The 19,366-nt window shown below is 58.9% G+C and overlaps 2 protein-coding genes across 3 annotated transcripts; both read left to right on the forward strand.

Annotated features, from left to right (window-relative positions):
• Positions 1 to 553: 553 nt before the first annotated feature.
• On the forward strand, positions 554 to 10,597 carry THBS3 (thrombospondin 3). The gene is made up of 23 exons (XM_082678298.1): positions 554 to 651; positions 1,637 to 1,843; positions 2,422 to 2,678; positions 2,783 to 2,885; positions 3,680 to 3,706; positions 3,906 to 3,988; positions 4,078 to 4,129; positions 4,260 to 4,408; positions 4,781 to 4,921; positions 5,163 to 5,240; positions 5,615 to 5,767; positions 5,959 to 6,069; positions 6,164 to 6,271; positions 6,570 to 6,729; positions 7,063 to 7,181; positions 7,319 to 7,371; positions 7,654 to 7,847; positions 8,037 to 8,215; positions 8,325 to 8,373; positions 8,547 to 8,743; positions 8,988 to 9,160; positions 10,097 to 10,236; positions 10,323 to 10,597. The coding sequence occupies exons 1-23, from the start codon at positions 573 to 575 to the stop codon at positions 10,379 to 10,381; spliced, it is 2,871 nt and encodes a 956-aa protein (XP_082534424.1). The 5' UTR covers positions 554 to 572; the 3' UTR covers positions 10,382 to 10,597.
• Positions 10,598 to 13,088: 2,491 nt separating this feature from the next.
• Positions 13,089 to 17,958, forward strand: MUC1 (mucin 1, cell surface associated). Of its 2 annotated transcripts, XM_082661148.1 has the most exons (7): positions 13,089 to 13,183; positions 13,674 to 15,694; positions 15,794 to 15,849; positions 16,001 to 16,131; positions 16,283 to 16,404; positions 16,488 to 16,637; positions 17,598 to 17,958. In XM_082661148.1, exons 1-7 carry the CDS (start codon positions 13,129 to 13,131, stop codon positions 17,664 to 17,666), a joined length of 2,604 nt encoding a protein of 867 aa, XP_082517274.1. In that variant the 5' UTR covers positions 13,089 to 13,128; the 3' UTR covers positions 17,667 to 17,958. The 2 variants fall into 2 exon arrangements, with proteins under 2 accessions (XP_082517274.1, XP_082517275.1); XM_082661149.1 differs by lacking the exon at positions 16,283 to 16,404.
• The last annotated feature ends 1,408 nt before the right edge of the window (positions 17,959 to 19,366 follow it).

Below are 19,366 nucleotides of genomic sequence, written 5' to 3' on the forward strand. Positions count from 1 at the left end.
CTTCCAGACTCGAAGTTTTCCTAGGAATGAGGGAAAAACGGAGGCGCAAGCACAAGTCATGCCCCCCCTCCCCCAATAAAGAGCACTTGCTCTATCCGAGCAGCAAACTTCATGCCATGCGGCCATCCCCTGGGCACTACAGGGAGCTAGTTTCGGCCACTCCCTTGGAATTCTCTCATGCCAGCTGTGGAATAATGCCCACTGTCTGGCAATGCCCCGCCAAGGGTTCCTGCCTTCCCCAACTGTGGCTTCCAGAAAACAGTAGCATTCGGTAGCAGCCCCCAACAGCGAGATGCCGGGAGAGAGGGAGGCACCTGGGGGAGAGCACCATTAGGAAGAGGCAGGAGGCAAGGAGGCCTCCAGGACTCTTCCCCAGTGCCCCTGGTTCCCGGAGCTGGGTATGCCTCCAGGGTGATTGGCAGCTCTTTGTTTCAGCCCCCCCCCCTCACCGCCTGCCGGCCCCCCCTTCAACTCCCCCTTCCAGTCCCTCCGCCCCCCCGCTCCTGCTCTCCGCCTAGCCTTTTCCCCTCCCAGCCGCCTGCCTGCCAGGGGTAGTGAGCCGGCTGAGCGGCATGGAGACGCAGGAACTTCGGGGGGCCCTGGCTCTTCTCCTCCTTTGCACTTTCACATCTGCCAGTCAGGACCTGCAGGGTAAGCCTGTACCAATCTTCTTAGCCCCCTCTCTGCCTCCTCCCCTTTTGCCCCCAGCCTAATAGCAGGGAGCATGTGGGCAAAAGGAGAGGGGAGAGTCCTGACACTGAATCAGAGAGAAGAGTTGATGAAATTATGGCCCTTTGGGGAGGAGTTGACACCAGAAGGTGGTGGATGAGTGGGAGCTGGCCAGGGCAGAGGACTCAGGAGCTGGATGCTAGCTAGGGCTGCCTGGCTGGGTTGGTGTCTGAGCAACCCCAGGCACCCCAGGGTTTGGGAGAGCAGCTCAAAGGTGGCTTCTTTCACCCCTGGGCTCCTGGCTACCTAAGAACGGGATGGGGGGGTGGGGACCGAGAGGTCTGGGCCCTCCTGGAGGTCTGGTGGTAGGATGGGCCTGTGGCTGTGGGAGAGGTAGCTGGAGCAGATGACACAGGCACAGATTCTTTGCTGGCTGGAAGGGAAACCACAGATTGGCCAGGACGCAGGAGGCAGAGGAGCTGGGTCGTATGTTCCTGTAGGAGAGAGCCAGACAGTAGGAGGGTCGGAGCCTTCAGTGAGCAGCTGTTCTCATCCAGAGCGAGCATGCTGAACCCCCAGGATGGGAGGAGGGGCACTAGGGTGTGGAATGAGCCAAACCCAGCCGTGTAAAGAGAAACTGCCTTCCTATTTCTGTGCTGTGGGCACCAGGTGCTACTCCTGCCTGGGATCAGCACAGTGACTCCTTTGCGCCACCTGGTGGGAGCATCTCAAGTTTGCGGGGTGCTGTTTCTGTATTTCCAAGTGAGCCTCAGGCCTGCTGGTTCCCAGAGTGGCAGTAAGGAAGGCACAATGCCTTGTCCTCTGATGGCGACAAGGGCTGAATTTCCAGGAGGTGACTAACACTGTCGGGTGGTGATGAAGGATGCCCCACCCCCGAAGGCTCAGAGGAGAGAGCAGGCCTTAGCATTTGACAGGGGTCTGACCTTGATCATCCCTGCGTGACCAGTGATTGACCTGCTGACTGTGGGCGAGTCCCGGCAGATGGTAGCTGTGGTGGAGAAGATACGGACAGCCCTGCTCACTGCTGGGGACATCTATCTCTTGTCCACCTTCCGCCTGCCCCCCAAGCAGGGTGGTGTCCTCTTCGGCCTCTACTCTCGCCAAGACAACACACGATGGCTGGAGGCCTCTGTTGTGGGCAAGATCAACAAAGGTGACTGGTGGGCATCTCCTTTCCTGCCGTGGTGACCCCTTTGAGCACTCTTCCTCATCCCCACTCTCAGATCCCTCTTAATTCTCCTTGGGCTCCCGTGGGGACCGTGGACCCATCAGGCTGTGTCCAGGCACCAGGGGCACCTGGTGCTTAGGAGGTGCCTCAGGAGGCCAGGCACCCAAACAATAGGGTGAGGCATCTGTAGGAATGGGAGTTGTATGTGGGAATGCCTGGGGGGAGGGGAGGCATGTCTCTGTGCCCCAGAAGTGGTATCACTGTGTCCCAGGGATCTGAGCTGTCTCAGATCACTGGGACGGTTCAGTGGGTACGGAACCAGCTGCCACCCTAACGGGAGAGAGTGATTTGATGACACTGAAGACTAAGAAAGTCCTAGTCTTTGAATCAATTTGGAGAACATTTTTCGTGTACCTATTATGTACAAGGTGTTGAGAGATACATAGCTGGATAAGGAATGATAGTCCTAGAGATGTGGTATTCAGAAGAATTGATCCATCCCGTCTCTCAGCTGGGAGATGGGATGGGGGACGGTGCGCATACTGACCTCCCCTTCTGGGCAGTGCTGGTGCGGTACCAGCGGGAAGATGGCAAAGTCCATGCAGTGAACCTACAGCAAGCAGGCCTGGCTGACGGGCGCACACACACGGCTCTCCTGCGACTCCGAGGTCCGTCCAGACCCAGCCCTGCCCTGCATCTCTATGTGGACTGCAAACTGGGTGACCAGCATGCTGGCCTTCCGGCCCTGGCCCCCATTCCTCCAGCGGAAGTCAGTGGGCTGGAGATTAGGACGGGACAGAAGGCTTATTTGAGGATGCAGGTGAGCAGGAAAGGAGGACCCCCTGAGTGTCTGTGAAACAGTTTGCACCGGTGGGAGGAAGAATTGGTAGGTCCTCCCACCCTACTCTGTTTCTGTCCCCCCAGGGCTTCGTGGAATCTATGAAAATGATTCTGGGCGGGTCCATGGCCCGGGTCGGAGCCCTGAGTGAGTGTCCGTTCCAGGGGGATGAGTCTATCCACAGTGCAGGTAACACAGACTTCTGTTAGCTGACATCCTGGACCCCGGGTCCCTCCCATCCTCTTGACCTCCCTCCCCCTTAACAGCAGTTCTTTCGGCTCACCTATTCCTGGGGATTCTGACTCTGTGACCCCAAATCTCCTTCACCTCCGACTCTATGATCTCCAAATAATACCATCCCAGCAGGAGGTGTGGGTCAAAAAAATCTCCTTTAAGGTCATCCCACCTACCAGGGTGGCCAGAAAAATAAAATGATCCAAAAAAAGAGTATAACTCTGAAGAACTCTGCGTGGGGGTGAGGAAGTTAGCTGCTTGGTCTTTCTTGGTTGACTGAGCTAAGGGTCTTGAGTCTTTTTTAGCTCCCACTGGCATCTGTCACCTACCAGCCATTTCCCTAAGCACTGCCCATCTGCCTGGTCTCTCTAACAGGGATGCTCAGAGGCTCTTACCTAAATAAAATGTCCACTTCTCCCAGATATGGTGGAAGCTTGGGAGGGAGGAAATGGAATGTACTGGGGCCCTGGCCCTGCTTCGGGTCACCTCTCACTTGGATCCCTTCTGCCACTACCATGCCTAGGAACAGGAGGATTTGGGTTTCGACTATCTGTGAGGCGGCTCCCTTAGAGGGACCCTCATCCAGTGGAGGGGGCAGGTGCTGCTTGCGCATCACCACTGCCCTCCTACCATTCGACACCACATCTTTATTCCAAGACTCCAGCCCTTTGTTCCTGTTCCCTCCCTCCTCCTTACCAGCCAGGCCCCTCCTCACATGTCCACCCTCTGTGTTTTCTTGTCCTCTGTAGTGGCCAACGCACTGCACTCCATCCTAGGTGAGTAGGCCTCGCTGAGGTGAAGGGGCATGAGGATGCGGGGGAGGAGCAGCTGCCTGAAACTAAGTCCTTTTCCGCCGGGAATGGGGTGGGGTTTAAAGATGGGTGGGCAGCAGTGGCAGCACCTGGCTTATTACCCAGAGAGGGCCCGGGGCTGGTGCCCCAGTTCTGAGCCTCTCTGCACCCTGGACCCTGACAGGGGAGCAGACCAAGGCGCTGGTCACCCAACTCACCCTCTTCAACCAGATCCTGGTAGAGCTGCGGGATGACATCCGAGACCAGGTTTAGTGGGCCGGTGAAGGGTGGCGCTGATTCTGGGGTGGGGTGGCAGATGCCAAGAGCTGACTCCGCCCCATCCTTCTGTCTACCAGGTGAAAGAAATGTCCCTGATCCGAAACACCATCATGGAGTGTCAGGTGTGCGGTGAGTAGGAGAGTAGGGGAGGGCTCCAGGTGGCATCAGTGTGCTCCCCACCCCAGGGCTTTGGCCTCCACTTCTGGTGAATTAAATGGTGACTTCTAGGTGACTCTGACTGTGCCCACCCCCCACCCAGGCTTCCATGAACAGCGTTCCCACTGCAGCCCCAACCCCTGCTTCCGAGGCGTGGACTGCATGGAAGTGTATGAGTACCCCGGCTACCGATGTGGGCCCTGCCCCCCTGGCCTACAGGGCAACGGCACCCACTGCACAGACATCAATGAGGTGGGTGAAGACCCTTTCTGGAAGGGCACAGAAAGCTGGGGTGAGGGAGTTAGGAGAGGCCCAAGAAGGTGGGGTGAATGTTGGTCAGAAGCAGAGGAACCCTGGGTTTAGGAGAGGCTGGAGACCAGAAAATACATATGAGAAGGGAGGGAGACAAGTCTGGGATGAAGACTGCAGGGCCACGCAGGGAAGGAGCTGGGAGAGTGGCAGGGGCATTTTGAGAGGGCTGGCTAGGAGGGAACCCACAGGAGGCTGGGGGTAGGATCAGAGCATAGATGAGGTTGGGGAGGGGAGGCCTGCAAACAGGGAGACCAGGAACAGTGGTCCTGGGATCACAGGCAGGGGCCTGACCTCTTCTCGTTTGGTCCCCAGTGTGCTCACGCGGACCCTTGTTTCCCGGGCTCCAGCTGCGTCAACACCATGCCTGGCTTCCACTGTGAAGCCTGTCCCCGAGGCTACAAAGGCACACGGGTGTCTGGTGTGGGCATCGACTACGCCCGGGCTAGCAAACAGGTCAGGTTGGGTAGAGTCCGTGGACAAAAGATCTTGGCTTTGCAGGGGCGGGGGGCTTCTGGGTTGGATGTGGAGCCCTTGTGATAAATGGGATGAGGCTCCTGGCTCATCTGCCAGCTTCGCATTGGTTTTCGGTCTGGGCTTCATGTCTATGTTCAAAGATAAAGCCACACCAGTGCTCTCTCCTGTATCTGAGGAGACCCACCGTAGGTCTGGTTCTACCCAAAGTCTGCCCCTTCAGGTCTGCAACGATATTGATGAATGCAATGATGGTAACAATGGTGGCTGCGACCCAAACTCCATCTGCACCAATACTGTGGTGAGCTGAACACCTGAGTGTCTGGGTGGTGGGAATGTGCAACCCCCTCTTCAGATTTCCTGCTTCCCCTCCTCCTTCCCTAGGACATTACATGTGGTAGGTGTTCAACACGGACCCGGTTTGGAATTCTGATTCTGCCTCTTACTAGCCATGGCCTTTAGCAAGTTATTTACCTTTTCTGAGCCTCAGCATCCTCGCTTGAGAAATGGGGCTATTACCCTCCTTAAAAAGTTGTGAGGAGAACCTAAAGGAGATAAGTAATGGGCCTGTCCTATTAGCTGTGAGGGTCCCTCCTACACCCCTCAGGGGATGGGGATGTTGCTGGTTGTGGTGGGCTGACCCTCCTTCCTGAGACACTGCCTCCCTACTCTTAGGGTTCTTTCAAGTGTGGTCCCTGTCGCTTGGGCTTCTTGGGCAACCAGAGCCAGGGCTGCTTCCCAGCCCGGACCTGCCACAGCCCGACCCACAGCCCCTGCCATGTCCACGCGCACTGTCTCTTTGAACGCAATGGTGCAGTGTCCTGCTCGGTGAGCTAGGCCTGGGGCTTGGAAGAAAAGGGGTGTGTGTGTGACCATGTTTAGGGACTGGTATGGGGGCTTGCATGGGAAAGGGAGGTGGGCCCAGGCCCAGAAACTGGTTGGTGAAAATAGAGCCTGAAGAGGGTGGGGTGTGGGGAGCCAGCCCAGACCACTAACTCCCACCCTTTGTGTTGCCCCAGTGTAACGTGGGCTGGGCTGGGAATGGGAATGTGTGTGGACCCGACACAGACATTGATGGCTACCCGGACCAGGCGCTGCCCTGCATGGACAACAACAAACACTGCAAGCAGGTGCTGGGGGCAGGCGGGCAAGTGAGCAGGATAGGGCACCCCAGGCTGGGATAGGACAGAACTCATCCATCCATTTCCTCCCCTTGACCTTTAGGACAACTGCCTTCTGACACCCAACTCTGGGCAGGAAGATGCTGATAACGACGGTGTGGGGGACCAGTGTGATGATGATGCTGACGGGGACGGGATCAAGAATGTTGAGGTGGCTCCCAGATGTCCTGACCTTTCCAGCTTCTCTGTGACGCTGTTGCCTTGTCCCATAACCCTGTCCTCCATTGGCCACTGGCAGCTCCTGAGGAGGGGCCCTAATACTCCACGTTAGGGAGCCATAAACCTGGTGCCCACGATGAGGTGGACTACAGGGAATTTGGGTGGGTGGGACGGAGCCAAGCAGGTGGGTCATCACAGGAGTGGTGATTGTAGACAAGGGTACAGGGATGAGGAAGATGCGAGGTGGCCAGTGGTTCAAGGGAGGCCTGACTCTTTCCCTCCCACCTCAGGACAACTGCCGGCTGTTTCCCAACAAGGACCAGCAAAACTCAGATACAGATTCATTTGGTGATGCCTGTGACAACTGCCCCAACGTTCCCAACAATGACCAGAAAGACACAGATGGCAATGGGGAAGGGGATGCCTGTGACAACGACGTGGATGGGGATGGTGCAGGCCTGGGGCTGGGGTGGGGGGCGCGTGCTGGGAAACCTCTAAGAATTTGGAGATGGTGGGAATGAAGCGGGGAGGCTGAGAATTCGGGAAGGGCAATGCTTGGGGGAAGTCAGCCTGGGTGAGAGATTACCTGTGGCAGATGTCAGTGGGAACGTGAGGGAGGGTGTGGGGTTAGGCAGGGAGTGAGCAAGAGGATAAGACAAGCTACAGGCAGATTTCCTGACCAGCCGTCCTCTGGATGGGAGATAGAGCTCAGGGCTTTCACCAACCTAGAAGACAGAGTGATTCGTTCTAGTGATAACCTTGTGTTACCTGCATATCTTCTAGGCATCCCCAATGGATTGGACAATTGCCCTAAAGTCCCCAACCCCCTGCAGACAGACAGGGATGAGGACGGGGTGGGAGATGCTTGCGACAGCTGCCCTGAAATGAGCAATCCCACCCAGGTACAGGGGAATGGAGAGGGCAGGGAAGGGGTGGGGTGACTGGTGGATGAAGCTCAGCCCTTTGGATGGGAAGTGGTCAGGTCACCCTCTTTAGAGTTATCAAGAGGAGATGGTGAGAACGGGTCCCTCTCTCTCAGACAGATGCAGACAGCGACCTGGTGGGGGATGTCTGTGACACCAATGAAGACAGGTAGGGTTTTGGCCAAGAGATGGCAAGTTAGGGGATACTTTACTTTCCTCTAGTATGTTCTCAATTCCCTCTAGGATCTAACTTTAACTCTCCACTACTATCGAGTAGCAGGTCATTCCCATAGTCTACCTTCCATTCTTACTGCTGGACCTTCACCTCATTTGGCTGACTGCAAGGGGTCTGGCTGAATGCAGGGTAAACCCCAGAGAGACTCCTAAGCAGAAGAGTGGGGAAGGATGTGGTACCTTTAAAAGCCTTTATTAGGTGCCTTTTTCTGGACAGTGATGGCGATGGACATCAGGACACTAAGGACAATTGCCCACAGCTGCCCAACAGCTCCCAGCTGGACTCAGACAATGATGGACTTGGAGATGAGTGTGATGGGGACGATGACAATGATGGTGTCCCAGATTACATGCCTCCTGGTCCTGATAACTGTCGCCTGGTACCTAATCCCAATCAGAAGGACTCAGATGGTAAGGCTGGAGTCCTCAGAGGATTGGGCTGGCATGGGCTTTGCTCAGGGAGAAGTGGCAGGCCTTGCTGGGGAGTGAGGGAAGGCAGGGTGGTGGAGAGAGGTCAACATCTCAAGGCCCGAGAGGTGGAAGTGTTGGCTACTGGCAGTGGCCAGGGCCTTCCTGAGGACCTGGCTTCATCCTGCCCAGGCAATGGCGTTGGTGATGTGTGTGAGGATGATTTTGACAATGATGCAGTGGTTGACCCCCTGGACGTGTGCCCTGAAAGTGCAGAGGTAACCCTCACGGATTTTCGGGCCTATCAGACCGTCGTCCTGGATCCTGAGGGTGATGCTCAGATTGACCCAAACTGGGTCGTGCTCAACCAGGTACTAGGGCAGTGGGCTGGGCGGGTGCTGTCAGGCCAGACTAGCGAGCAGGGCCTAAGGAGGGCAGCACACCTGGACCAGGGCTTTTGTCTTTACTGCATACCACCAGGGCATGGAAATCGTTCAGACCATGAACAGTGACCCCGGCCTGGCAGTTGGTATGTAAGGGACACCCAATTCAACAATTTCAATGACTTCCCCATGGAGGGGTCCTACAGGCAGAGGATGCAGCCACACATTTAGCAGGCGTCCCTTCCCATCCCCACCCCACAATGGGCATCAGTAGCTTTGCTGCCCCTGACTCTGATCCCATCCACCCACCTGCCCCCAGGATATACAGCTTTCAATGGTGTGGACTTTGAAGGCACCTTCCATGTGAACACAGTGACTGATGATGACTACGCAGGCTTTCTCTTCAGCTATCAGGACAGCGGCCGCTTCTACGTGGTCATGTGGAAGCAAACGGAGCAGACCTACTGGCAGGCCACACCTTTCCGGGCTGTTGCCCAGCCCGGGCTACAGCTCAAGGTCCCGCAGCTGCCCAGATTCCCCAATCCAGGGCCCTTTCCCAAAGCCTCCCCCACCAACCCTGGGGCCTCCCCCACTGCCTGAGTAGGGGGAACCCTCTTACCCAGACATCTGGCCTGGAGGTTGGCTCCCTGGGGCTCCAGAATATTCTCCTGACTCCCTTTTCCACCTGCACTTACCAACCTGCTGTCTTCCCTCGGTCGGGTCCTGGGGTTGACCCACTGTGTTTGCCGATGCCCCCTAGGCAGTGACATCAGTGTCTGGCCCAGGTGAGCACCTCAGGAATGCCCTGTGGCATACAGGTCACACCCCTGATCAGGTACGGCTGCTGTGGACTGACCCACGAAATGTAGGCTGGCGTGACAAGACTTCCTACCGCTGGCAGCTGCTGCACCGGCCTCAAGTTGGCTACATTCGGTGAGGGGAGGGGCTGAGCCCTCCCAAGGGACCCCAGGCCCAGCCTTCCCTTCACCTCTAGCTGGGACTCCCCAGTGACCTCCCCTCTACTCAGTGCCTTGATGCCATTGGGCCTGGACTGGGACCGCTTCTCTCTACCTCCCCTCTCACCACAGACTTGCTGTCCTGGCCCTGCTTTCTTCCTAACACCAGGCAGCTTGGGCTCTGGTGCTGGTGCTGCCGAGGACCTATAAGCAATGTTGGGCAAGTCCTTCTTTTTCTGTGCCCCATTTTCCCCTCTGTAAAATGAGGGTGCGTCTGGGAGCCTCCAAACCCCAGGCCAGTCTGTGGAGAGGCACATCACATCCAGCCCCATCACTGGGACAGCCCAGAACCTGCCTCATCAAAGTGTCTGACCTGGAAGGGATCATCATTTACAGAAGAGCTTACGGAAACCCAGACTCCACACCTCTTAGCAGCGAGGCTGAGGCTTCTCAGTTCAGCACTCTGTCCACAACTTTGCATTTCCTATTTGGTGGGGATGGCAGGGAAGGGAGGGGCAATGGCCAAGAGCCCAGAGTGCAGGGACTTGGGTTGGTTCCCCTTTAAGGTGCCTGGGGCTGCGGGGCACCAGGACAGGGGATGGGGGGGTGGACTAGAGCCTGGGAAGCTGGTGACTTCACCCCCCAGCCCATTGTACTCATCGTCATGGCAACCCAATCCTCGCTTGGAATGCGGCTGGTGCTTTGAGATGCAAAGGGGGCTGGACAAAGAGCCAGGGGCCCCAGGCCTGAGAAAAGCACCCCCCTTCCCTCCCCTTTCCTTCCTCCCTTTTCCCCACCTCCCTTCTCTCAGGCCTGGTGAGCCCAAGGGGGGTTGGGGATGAACAGGGCCAGGTCATGGTGGCACAGTGTCCACTGGCACCCTAGCACCAATGGACACCCCTATCCTGGACAGGGTGAAGCTTTATGAGGGTTCCCAGCTAGTGGCCGATTCTGGGGTGATCATTGACACATCCATGCGAGGGGGGCGTCTTGGTGTATTCTGCTTCTCCCAAGAAAACATCATTTGGTCCAATCTCCAGTATCGATGCAATGGTGAGGCTCCAGACGGAGATCAGCCTGACCTCTCCTGCCCTCATGGGAGTCACTTCTTCTGACCTTAATCATATCTCCTTTCTCAGACACAGTGCCCGAGGACTTTGAGCCATTCCGGAGGCAGCTGCTCCAGGAAAGAGTGTGAAGAGGTGGCCACCGGCTTCAGAATCCTGATTTTAGATCCTCAGGCCTTGGGGTCCATCCTGGAGACCCTGGGGTCTAATTTACAGCCCCTCAGCCAAACACAGAACCTCCTCTGGCACCCATCAGTTCAGCCCCAGAGGTGTGGTGACCCCACTGTTCAGGACATGAGAAGTTTTTGAGGGGTATTTCTCAGGCATTAACGCCAGGAAAGACAACAGCACGTTGCCATAAAGTTCCAATTGTTTTCTAAGCCAGTGCAATTACTTATTTTAGGGATTTTGCCGGGATAGTGTGGGGAGCAGGAAAAAACCTGAGGCGGGGAGAGGACTAGTAGAATGGAAGTTAGAGATCTAGAGGAGGTTTGTCTGAGTTTGGGGCACGGTGAGGAAGGTGCTGGACGGGGGTTAGGTGAAGGACGGAGGTTAGGTGAAGGATGGGGTGGTGGTCGGAGGATGGCTAAAGTCCTCCCAGCCCCACTTACTCACGGTGGCAGCGGCGACACTCCAGTCTAAGAGCAGCCGGGTTCGAGAGCCAGGAGGGCTGGGGCTGCCCCGCTCGGGGTGAGGGGGAGGCCGGGGGGCCGAGGGGGCCGGAGGCCGGGACGAGTGCAATATTGGCGGGGGAAAGAACAACACTGCACCGCGTCCCGTCCCTCCCGCCCGCCCGGGGCCCGGAATCCCGCTCTCCACCGCCTGAAGCCGGACCAGCCCGAGAACCCGGGACGCGCTGGGGAGTTAGGTTCACCTTGGAGGCCAGAGAGACTTGGCGCCCGGAAGAGGGTGAAGGGGGTGGTAAAGGTGGGGGGAGAAGGGTAGAAGGGGAGACCGCGATATCCCGGAAGGCCGCTTTCAGACGCCGGGGCGTTGCGCGCGCTTGCTCTTTAAATACTCAGGCTGCGCGGCGCGGAGCCGTCGCCATGGTGACGCGTGTCCCAGCAACCGAACTGAATGGCTGTTGCTTGGCAACGCCAGGGGTTGACGTTTTGGGGCCGCCCACCTAGATACTCGCCCTTTCTCTAGCCGGCGGGTAGGGGTGCTTCCCCGCCTCCGGCCCGCGCCCGGGCGCGATGACGTAAACGCCCTCCGGCCCCGAGCCCGCCCCCGGGTCTGGCTGCCGCACAGTGCCGCGCCAAGCCGGCGGAGTCGCGCGCGTCTGGGATCTGTGGTCCCTCTCCTCTTTCCCGGCTTCCCTGCAATCCCGCCGCACCGAAGTGTTCTTAAAATTAATTTCTCAATCTGTTTTCTTTGGGGCTAAGAATTGTTTCCTAATGAGGACGTAATTGCTTCTGTCGGTCTAGACCGCAACCCAGGACCTCCGGATGGGACTCGATAAGCTCCATGTGCGCCGTTGTGGCCCCAAGTACTCCTTGGTCCCACATGTTTCTGCCCTTCAGAATATCACTTGGTCTTCCCAAATCATGCGCGCTCACAAACGGTTTTGCACCACCCCCATCACCTTGTGCCCACCGGCCCCAAATACCACTATGCTCCGCAAAGGATAGTTCCGTGCCCCTAAATACCATTCTGTCGCCCCACCTATTCTCTGCCTCATAAATACGTAACTAATCTGTCCCATTCTCCCTCCCTCCCACATTCCGCTGCCCTCGCCAAATACCTCGGTGCCCCTTCCGTGTTAACTCTGGATCCCACCCACGTAGCGCCATTTCCTCCAGACACCGCCCCCACGCGCCTGAGTCCCCTCCTAAAGCTCCCAGCCCCTCCGTCGATGGTACAGCGTGTTCCTCCCCTTCTCTGTGCAAGCCACTGCTTCTTCCGGCCCGGGCCTGCCCTCCCCAGCCTCTCTCTGCCCCCACTTAGTCAGCGCCACCCAACCTCCTCTCCCCTGACGAGGCAGCCCCTCAGCCCGCTCGGGCAGGCCCGGTGAGGCTCCCGGTGACCGCTAGAGGGCAGGAGAGCCCAGCCAGCGAGCCGCCGCTACAAGGTGGAGGACTGGGAAAGCAAAGACCCCAGGGTTCGGCCGAACCCAGATTTCATATTTCTTTAAGTGGAAATTTCTTCCCCCGCCCCCTTCTCGGGAGAAAGTCAAAGAAGGAACTCAGGCTGCTGGAAAGGCCGGCAGGGGCCGGGACTGTGGGTTTCAGGGTAGAACCGTGTGTGGAACGGGACAGGAAGCGGTTAGAAGAGTGGGGCTGTTCCGGGAAGTAGTGGGGGGGGGGTCCAAAACTAGCACCTAGTTTACAGATTATGGAGCCTTCCCCTTCCTTCTCAGCCCCCAGAGTGGGACTCCAAGGGACCCAGGGAGAATGGGGCAATGGTGCGGGGGACCTGAGGATGAGCTTCCCGGCCTTGCCGTGCAGGACTTTGACCTAGCCCACTTTCTCTGTTACTTTTCTCACCTTGTCTGTTGTCCTGAGGCTAAAATAGGACCATGGGGACCCAGGTCAGGTTCCAGACTCCCTCCACCGCCTTCTGGAGCCAGGGAGTGGTTGGTGAAAGGGGGAGGCCAGTTGGAAAACAAACAGGTTGTCAGAGGGTTGAGTGATTGGAGCCCACTTACCCTATTTGAGGGGCCAGGAATGGTTGGGGACGAAGAGGAAGAGGAAGAAGTAGGAGGTAGGGAAAGGGGGAGGAGGCGGAGCTTTGTCACCTGTCACCTGCTCTGGCTGAGCCTAGGGCGGGCATGGGGGGGGGGACCGGTATAAAGCAGCAGGCGCCTGTGCCTGCTCCACCACACGCTCACTGCCTGCCTGAGTCTGTTCTGCCCCCTCCCCACCACTTGGCCACCACCATGACACTGGACATCCAGGCCCCTTTCTTCTTCCTGCTGCTGCTATTCCTTACAGGTGAGGGGCGCAAGGTGGGGAGGGGGTCTTCCCAGCCCTTCTGTGGGTTTTGCTTCCTGGGAGATGGCATCCAAGAGGCAGAAGTTGCAGACAGGGGTGGCCCAGTCTGTGTCAGAATAAAGAATAAAGGAGTGAGGCCAAGGACAGGCTGAGAAGAGACAGCCCCCCAGGAGAGTGGGTGCCAGGGGCAGGCGAACGTGCTGAAAAGAAGGCTGGAGGGGGTGGGGGTGGAGTCAGGAGAGGTAAATCTTAGGAGTGGAGAAACCCGACAAGCCAGGAGCAGACAGGTATGGGAAGAAGGAGGGAGGCTGCCAGCAGGGAGGGAGGAGGAGGGCTGACCTAGGGGCCACTCCCCAAATCCTCCTGGCATTACGTCTTCAGATGCCAGAGAACGTATTTTCTCCTTGTGCTGATTTGTCCCCCAACCCAACTCTGTAACCTCAACTTCTGACAGCTGCCACCAACCCTACACTAACAATCTTTCTTACAGTCTCTGCTACAGCCGAAAGCACAAGTCCACAGCCTTCGACCAGTGGCACCTCATCTCCGACCACCAGCCCTGCCTCAGGCTCGACTGCCCCCACCAGCCCTGCCTCAACCTCTGCTGCCCCTCCGATCCCCAGTGGTACCTCACCCCGGGCCACCAGTGGCGACTCACCTCCGACCACCAGCCCTGCCTCAGGCTCGGCTGCCCCCACCAGCCCTGCCTCAACCTCTGCTGCCCCCACCAGCCCTGCCTCAGGCTCAACTGCCCCTCCGATCTCCAGTGGTACCTCACCCCGGGCCACCAGTGGCGACTCACCTCCGACCACCAGCCCTGCCTCAGGCTCGGCTGCCCCCACCAGCCCTGCCTCAGGCTCGACTGCCCCCACCAGCCCTGCCTCAACCTCTGCTGCCCCTCCGATCCCCAGTGGTACCTCACCCCGGGCCACCAGTGGCGACTCACCTCCGACCACCAGCCCTGCCTCAGACTCGGCTGCCCCCACCAGCCCTGCCTCAGGCTCGGCTGCCCCCACCAGCCCTGCCTCAGGCTCGACTGCCCCCACCAGCCCTGCCTCAGGCTCGACTGCCCCTTCGATCCCCAGTGGTACCTCACCCCGGGCCACCAGTGGCGACTCACCTCCGACCACCAGCCCTGCCTCAGGCTCGGCTGCCCCCACCAGCCCTGCCTCAACCTCTGCTGCCCCCACCAGCCCTGCCTCAGGCTCAACTGCCCCTCCGATCTCCAGTGGTACCTCACCCCGGGCCACCAGTGGCGACTCACCTCCGACCACCAGCCCTGCCTCAGGCTCGGCTGCCCCCACCAGCCCTGCCTCAGGCTCGACTGCCCCCACCAGCCCTGCCTCAACCTCTGCTGCCCCTCCGATCCCCAGTGGTACCTCACCCCGGGCCACCAGTGGCGACTCACCTCCGACCACCAGCCCTGCCTCAGGCTCGGCTGCCCCCACCAGCCCTGCCTCAGGCTCGACTGCCCCCACCAGCCCTGCCTCAGGCTCGACTGCCCCCACCAGCCCTGCCTCAACCTCTGCTGCCCCTCCGATCCCCAGTGGTACCTCACCCCGGGCCACCAGTGGCGACTCACCTCCGACCACCAGCCCTGCCTCAGGCTCGGCTGCCCCCACCAGCCCTGCCTCAGGCTCGGCTGCCCCCACCAGCCCTGCCTCAGGCTCAACTGCCCCCACCAGCCCTGCCTCAGGCTCGACTGCCCCTCCGATCCCCAGTGGTACCTCACCCCAGGCCACCAGTGGCGACTCACCTCCGACCACCAGCCCTGCCTCAGGCTCGGCTGCCCCCACCAGCCCTGCCTCAACCTCTGCTGCCCCCACCAGCCCTGCCTCAGGCTCAACTGCCCCTCCGATCCCCAGTGGTACCTCACCCCAGGCCACCAGTGGCGACTCACCTCTGACCACCAGCCCTGCCTCAGGCTCTGCTGCCCCCACCAGCCCTGCCTCAGGCTCGGCTGCCCCCACCAGCCCTGCCTCAGGCTCGACTGCCCCTCCGACCCACAGTGGTACCTCACCCCGGGCCACCAGTGGCAACTCACCTCCGACCACCAGCCCTGCCTCAGGCTCGGCTGCCCCCACCAGCCCTGCCTCAGGCTCAACTGCCCCTCCGATCTCCAGTGGTACCTCACCCCGGGCCACCAGTGGCAACTCACCTCCGACCACCAGCCCTGCCTCAAGTTCAGTTGTCATTACAGCACATGAGGGCACCTCTTCCAAGATTACCATGACCCAAGCCAGCAAGGGCACTCCATCCTCAGTTCCCAGCTCTTATACTCCCACCGTTTCTGCCAGCCACATTACCAGGACAACCGCCAGCAGCACTAACCAGAGCATAGTACCTCCCTATGCTCCCACCTCCTCCAGTAATAAGACTTCTCAGCAGTTGCCTATTAGGGTCTCCCTGTTCTTCCTGTCTTTTCGCATTACGAACCTCCAGTTTAACTCTTCCCTGGAAAATCCCAGCACCAGCTACTACCAGAAGCTGCAGAGAATCATTTCTGTATTGGTGAGTAGCTGCCTTTCCTCCACTGTGCTCCCCCGAAGCAGCCTTCAGAACTCTTTGAAGACCTTGCATCAAAACTTAGTCCTTTCCCTCTCACCCCAGTTTGTGCAGACTTATAAACAAGAGGATTTTCTGGGCCTCTCAGATATCGAGTTCAGGTACAGTTCTGGGTGTGGACTCTATGTGGGATGGGTGGATGTTGTCTTGACTGTGGGGAGGGGCTGGTGGGCTTGTGGTTGTGGGGGGTGGGGGGTGTGCTGACCCAGAAGCTGGGACCCACAGTTGAGTTGCCTGTTTCTCTCTGACCAGGCCAGGATCTGTGGTGGTAAAATTAACCTTGGTCTTCCGAGAGGGGACCACTGCCCACGACGTGGAGAGACAGTTTGGTCAGCTTGCAGCAGCAGCAGTCAAATGTAACCTGACCATCAGTGGAGTTAGTGGTGAGATCACCTCCCCAGCTGCCAGCCAGCACCACACTGCCCGGGACCCTGTCTCTCTCCAGCATCTAGATTCCTGCTTTTCCTCTTGGCACTCATAAGGGGAGGGTCACCTCCTTTGAGAGACTGCTCTGACCTTTGCTTTTCCTTTTAGTGTGTGATGCATCATTTCCTTCCTCTGCCCAGTCTGGGTCTGGGGTGCCTGGCTGGGGCATTGCCCTTCTGGTACTGGTCTGTGTTCTGGTTGCCCTGGCCATCATTTATCTCATTGCCCTGGTAAGTGCTCAGTCCCCAGCCCTGACCACAGTTCCTCTCCTAGAAGGAACCCCCATGCCCCGCATTACCTCCTATCTCCCCAGGTTGTGTGTCAGTGCAGACAAAAGAACGATGGGCAGCTGGACCTCTTTCCAATCCAAGATGCCTACCATGCTATGAGCGAGTACCCCACCTATCACACCCATGGGCGCTATGTGCCCCCTGGCAGTACCAAACGGAGCCCCTTTGAGGAGGTGAGGATGGCGGAGGGAGGCAGAGGCTTTGGCTGGCAGGGATTCTGAAAGAGTGCTGGGAAGCCCAAAGAACTTAGAAGAGGTGAGAGTGACAGTAGGCAGTGAGGGCCTGACAAGGCTGGGGTTGTGGAGGTCAGGTGAGTTCTGGGGGAAAGGCCTTGGGAAGAGCCCATGGAAGAAGGGGGACCTCAGTAGGGGGTGCCCCCACTACCAGCACTCCCAGAAGAGCATTCACTGCTCCGCTGAACTGGTGCCAGGGCTGTTCACTGGGATGCCCAGAGGCGAAATGAGTGGGGCACTGCGCCCAGGGGAGCCCTTCATGGAAGGAGCACCTGTGCCCCAGCTTGTCTCCTAAGAATGGAGGGTAGATTGAGACAGGCTAGTGGGGAGGAGGGGTCTCTGAATTGGGGAAGAAGTCTCACCAAGCCAGGTGAGCCTGGGTGCCGGGTGAGGGGGAGGTTCTTGGGAATCTCCGGAGAAGCACAGACCCCTCCTCCCTCTTTCTTCCTTTCTCTCCAGGACCTAGTAAATAATTACTTGGCCACCTGGGGCTGGAAAGCCACTCCAAGTGGGGGAGGGGAGAGGAGTTTCCTTTTCTTGACCCCATTTTTCCTCCCCCTGGGGACTTCCTTCTTCCAGTTTTACAGACACACACACACCTCCTTGGGCTGGAGGAGCAGAGAATGGAGGGAAAAGGGGGCAGGAGGGGAAAGCAGGGGGAGCTGATGAGAGCCAAGGGGAGGGAGGGAAGGGCAGCTCGAGGAGGAGTGGCCCTGTTTACAGTCACCTGGCTGCCGGTGGTGACCTGCAGGTGCTCTCTCCAAATTAACCCTTTGAGAGCTAGTCAGGCGCCTGGACCATTCACCCCAGCCACAGGGTGCCATCCAGGGGCCTTGGGGAGGAAGCTTCTCCCAGGAAAGCTTCTGCCCCTCACCCTGGATCCCTTCTCCCCCTACCTAGGTTTCTGCAGGCAACGGTGGCAGCACTCTCTCTTACGCGAACCTGGCAGCCACTTCCGCCAACTTGTAGGGGCACGTTGCCTGCTGAGCATCCAGCCAGCGCCAACTGCCTCCCTGGGTTTCTTCACTGCTGCAGCCCCCGCCTTGCCCCCAACTCTGTTCTGGGCTGGTGAGCTGGGCGTTCAGGCGGGCTGCCCACAGTCTCCCTCACCTATCTTAGCCCTGGCGAAGCCCATCCGAGCCCCTGGGGACAAGCCTGAGGCAGTGGCTCCCAGGAGGACTGGCCCAGACAGCTCAGAGATGGGAGTGGGAACCTGAACATGGCTGAATAAAACTCGGGCCTCCTCTGCGCTGACCGCCAACTTTTTTTTTTTTTTTTTTCGGTACGCGGGCCTCTCACTGTTGTGGCCTCTCCCGTTGTGGAGCACAGGCGCTGGACGCGCAGGCTCAGCGGCCATGGCTCACGGGTCCAGCCGCTCCGCGGCATGTGGGATCTTCCCGGACCGGGGCACGAACCCGTGTCCCCTGCATCGGCAGGCGGACTCTTAACCACTGCACCACCAGGGAAGCCCAACCGCCACGCCAACTTTTGATCTGTCTTCTGTGACCTGTTGATAGAGGGGCTGTCAAAATGTGTGTGAGGGGGTCTGGAAGAGACCTTGGGAAAGGAGAGGGAGGAAGGAAGGCCAGAGGGAGCGGGGTTCACTTGAGAAGTAGGTGACATCGGGGCGCAGGAGTGCTTGGTGGAAGAACTCGAGTCACCTGTCACCTCTCCTGCATGGCTGGCGGCGCAAGAGGAAGGAGGAAACGAAACCCAGCGGCTCCATCGGCCAGCGTCACCCGGCTCCGCCCGCACGCCCGCCCCTGGCTCTCCCTTTTCCTCGGGCCTGGTTTTCACTCCCGCGCCCTCCTCTCCCCTGGGCGCGGTGCCCCCAGGCGGCTCTATTCTTAGCTGTCCGGGTGTGAAGTAAGTCCTCGGGCGGCGATAACAGCTGCAGAGTCAACAGGGCCACGATAAAGCTCCATGTAATATCCGGGGACTGGCACCGGACCCGGGCCCCTCCCTGGCCGCCCCGCCCGTCTCTGGCTCTGGGGTTGGCTACCCAGCACCCCGGGAATGGGGAAGTCGTTCTGGTTCCCTGATCCCTTTGGGCCCAGGCACGGGGCCCGCCCCCTCAATCGCATTCCCACAGAGCCTGGCGCCGCCGCCCGGACGCCCCGTCGCGGGGCTGACGCAAACAGCCCCCGGAGCGAGGCGCCCCCTGGCGGCCACGATTGGCTCGGGCCTGGGCTGGGTACAGGTGTGGCAGAAGGCGGGGAAGCGACGGGCTTGGGGACCTCCTTCCCTCATGCGCCAGATCCACCGTGCACCCCTGCTCTGAGTTATAGCAGGGAACCCTCGATTCCCCCCCCCCCACGCCCCGCCCCGCCTGCCACGTCCAACACAGAAACTAAGAGGAATGGGCTCAGGGAAGGCAAAGACATCACAGGAAGGCCTGGCATCACAGTTTATTGTTTATAAACCATGAAAATAACAGCTGTTGCTTGACATAGGCCTAGCAGTGCTCACCGCAGGGGGAGGCAACAGCGGGCACCAGAGGCCTTGCCAGGCCCAACCCAATGGGGACACTCAACCTCAGCTGGCTCCCCAAGGGAGACTTGGCACGTTGGCGTGGGTGCAGGACAGGTAAAGCATGCAAGAGGGAGTTAAGAGGCATGCGGCTGGGGGTACAGGGACCCAAATAAATAAAGCAGGATGATAGGGTCCCT

The sequence above is a fragment of the Grampus griseus genome, assembly GCF_964374135.1.
Source record: "Grampus griseus genome assembly, chromosome: 1".
NCBI classification, from domain to species: Eukaryota; Metazoa; Chordata; class Mammalia; order Artiodactyla; family Delphinidae; genus Grampus; species Grampus griseus.

Coding starts and splice junctions, on each gene's coding strand:
- THBS3 (XM_082678298.1), top strand. CDS start 573: ATGGAGACGCAGGAACTTCGGGGGGCCCTGGCTCTTCTCCTCCTTTGC. Junction 5,241..5,614: donor CCATCTGCACCAATACTGTG/GTGAGCTGAACA, acceptor CCCTACTCTTAG/GGTTCTTTCAAGTGTGGTCC. Junction 8,216..8,324: donor ACTGGGTCGTGCTCAACCAG/GTACTAGGGCAG, acceptor GCATACCACCAG/GGCATGGAAATCGTTCAGAC.
- MUC1 (XM_082661148.1), top strand. CDS start 13,129: ATGACACTGGACATCCAGGCCCCTTTCTTCTTCCTGCTGCTGCTATTC. Junction 13,184..13,673: donor GCTGCTGCTATTCCTTACAG/GTGAGGGGCGCA, acceptor TCTTTCTTACAG/TCTCTGCTACAGCCGAAAGC. Junction 16,132..16,282: donor GACCATCAGTGGAGTTAGTG/GTGAGATCACCT, acceptor TTTTCCTTTTAG/TGTGTGATGCATCATTTCCT.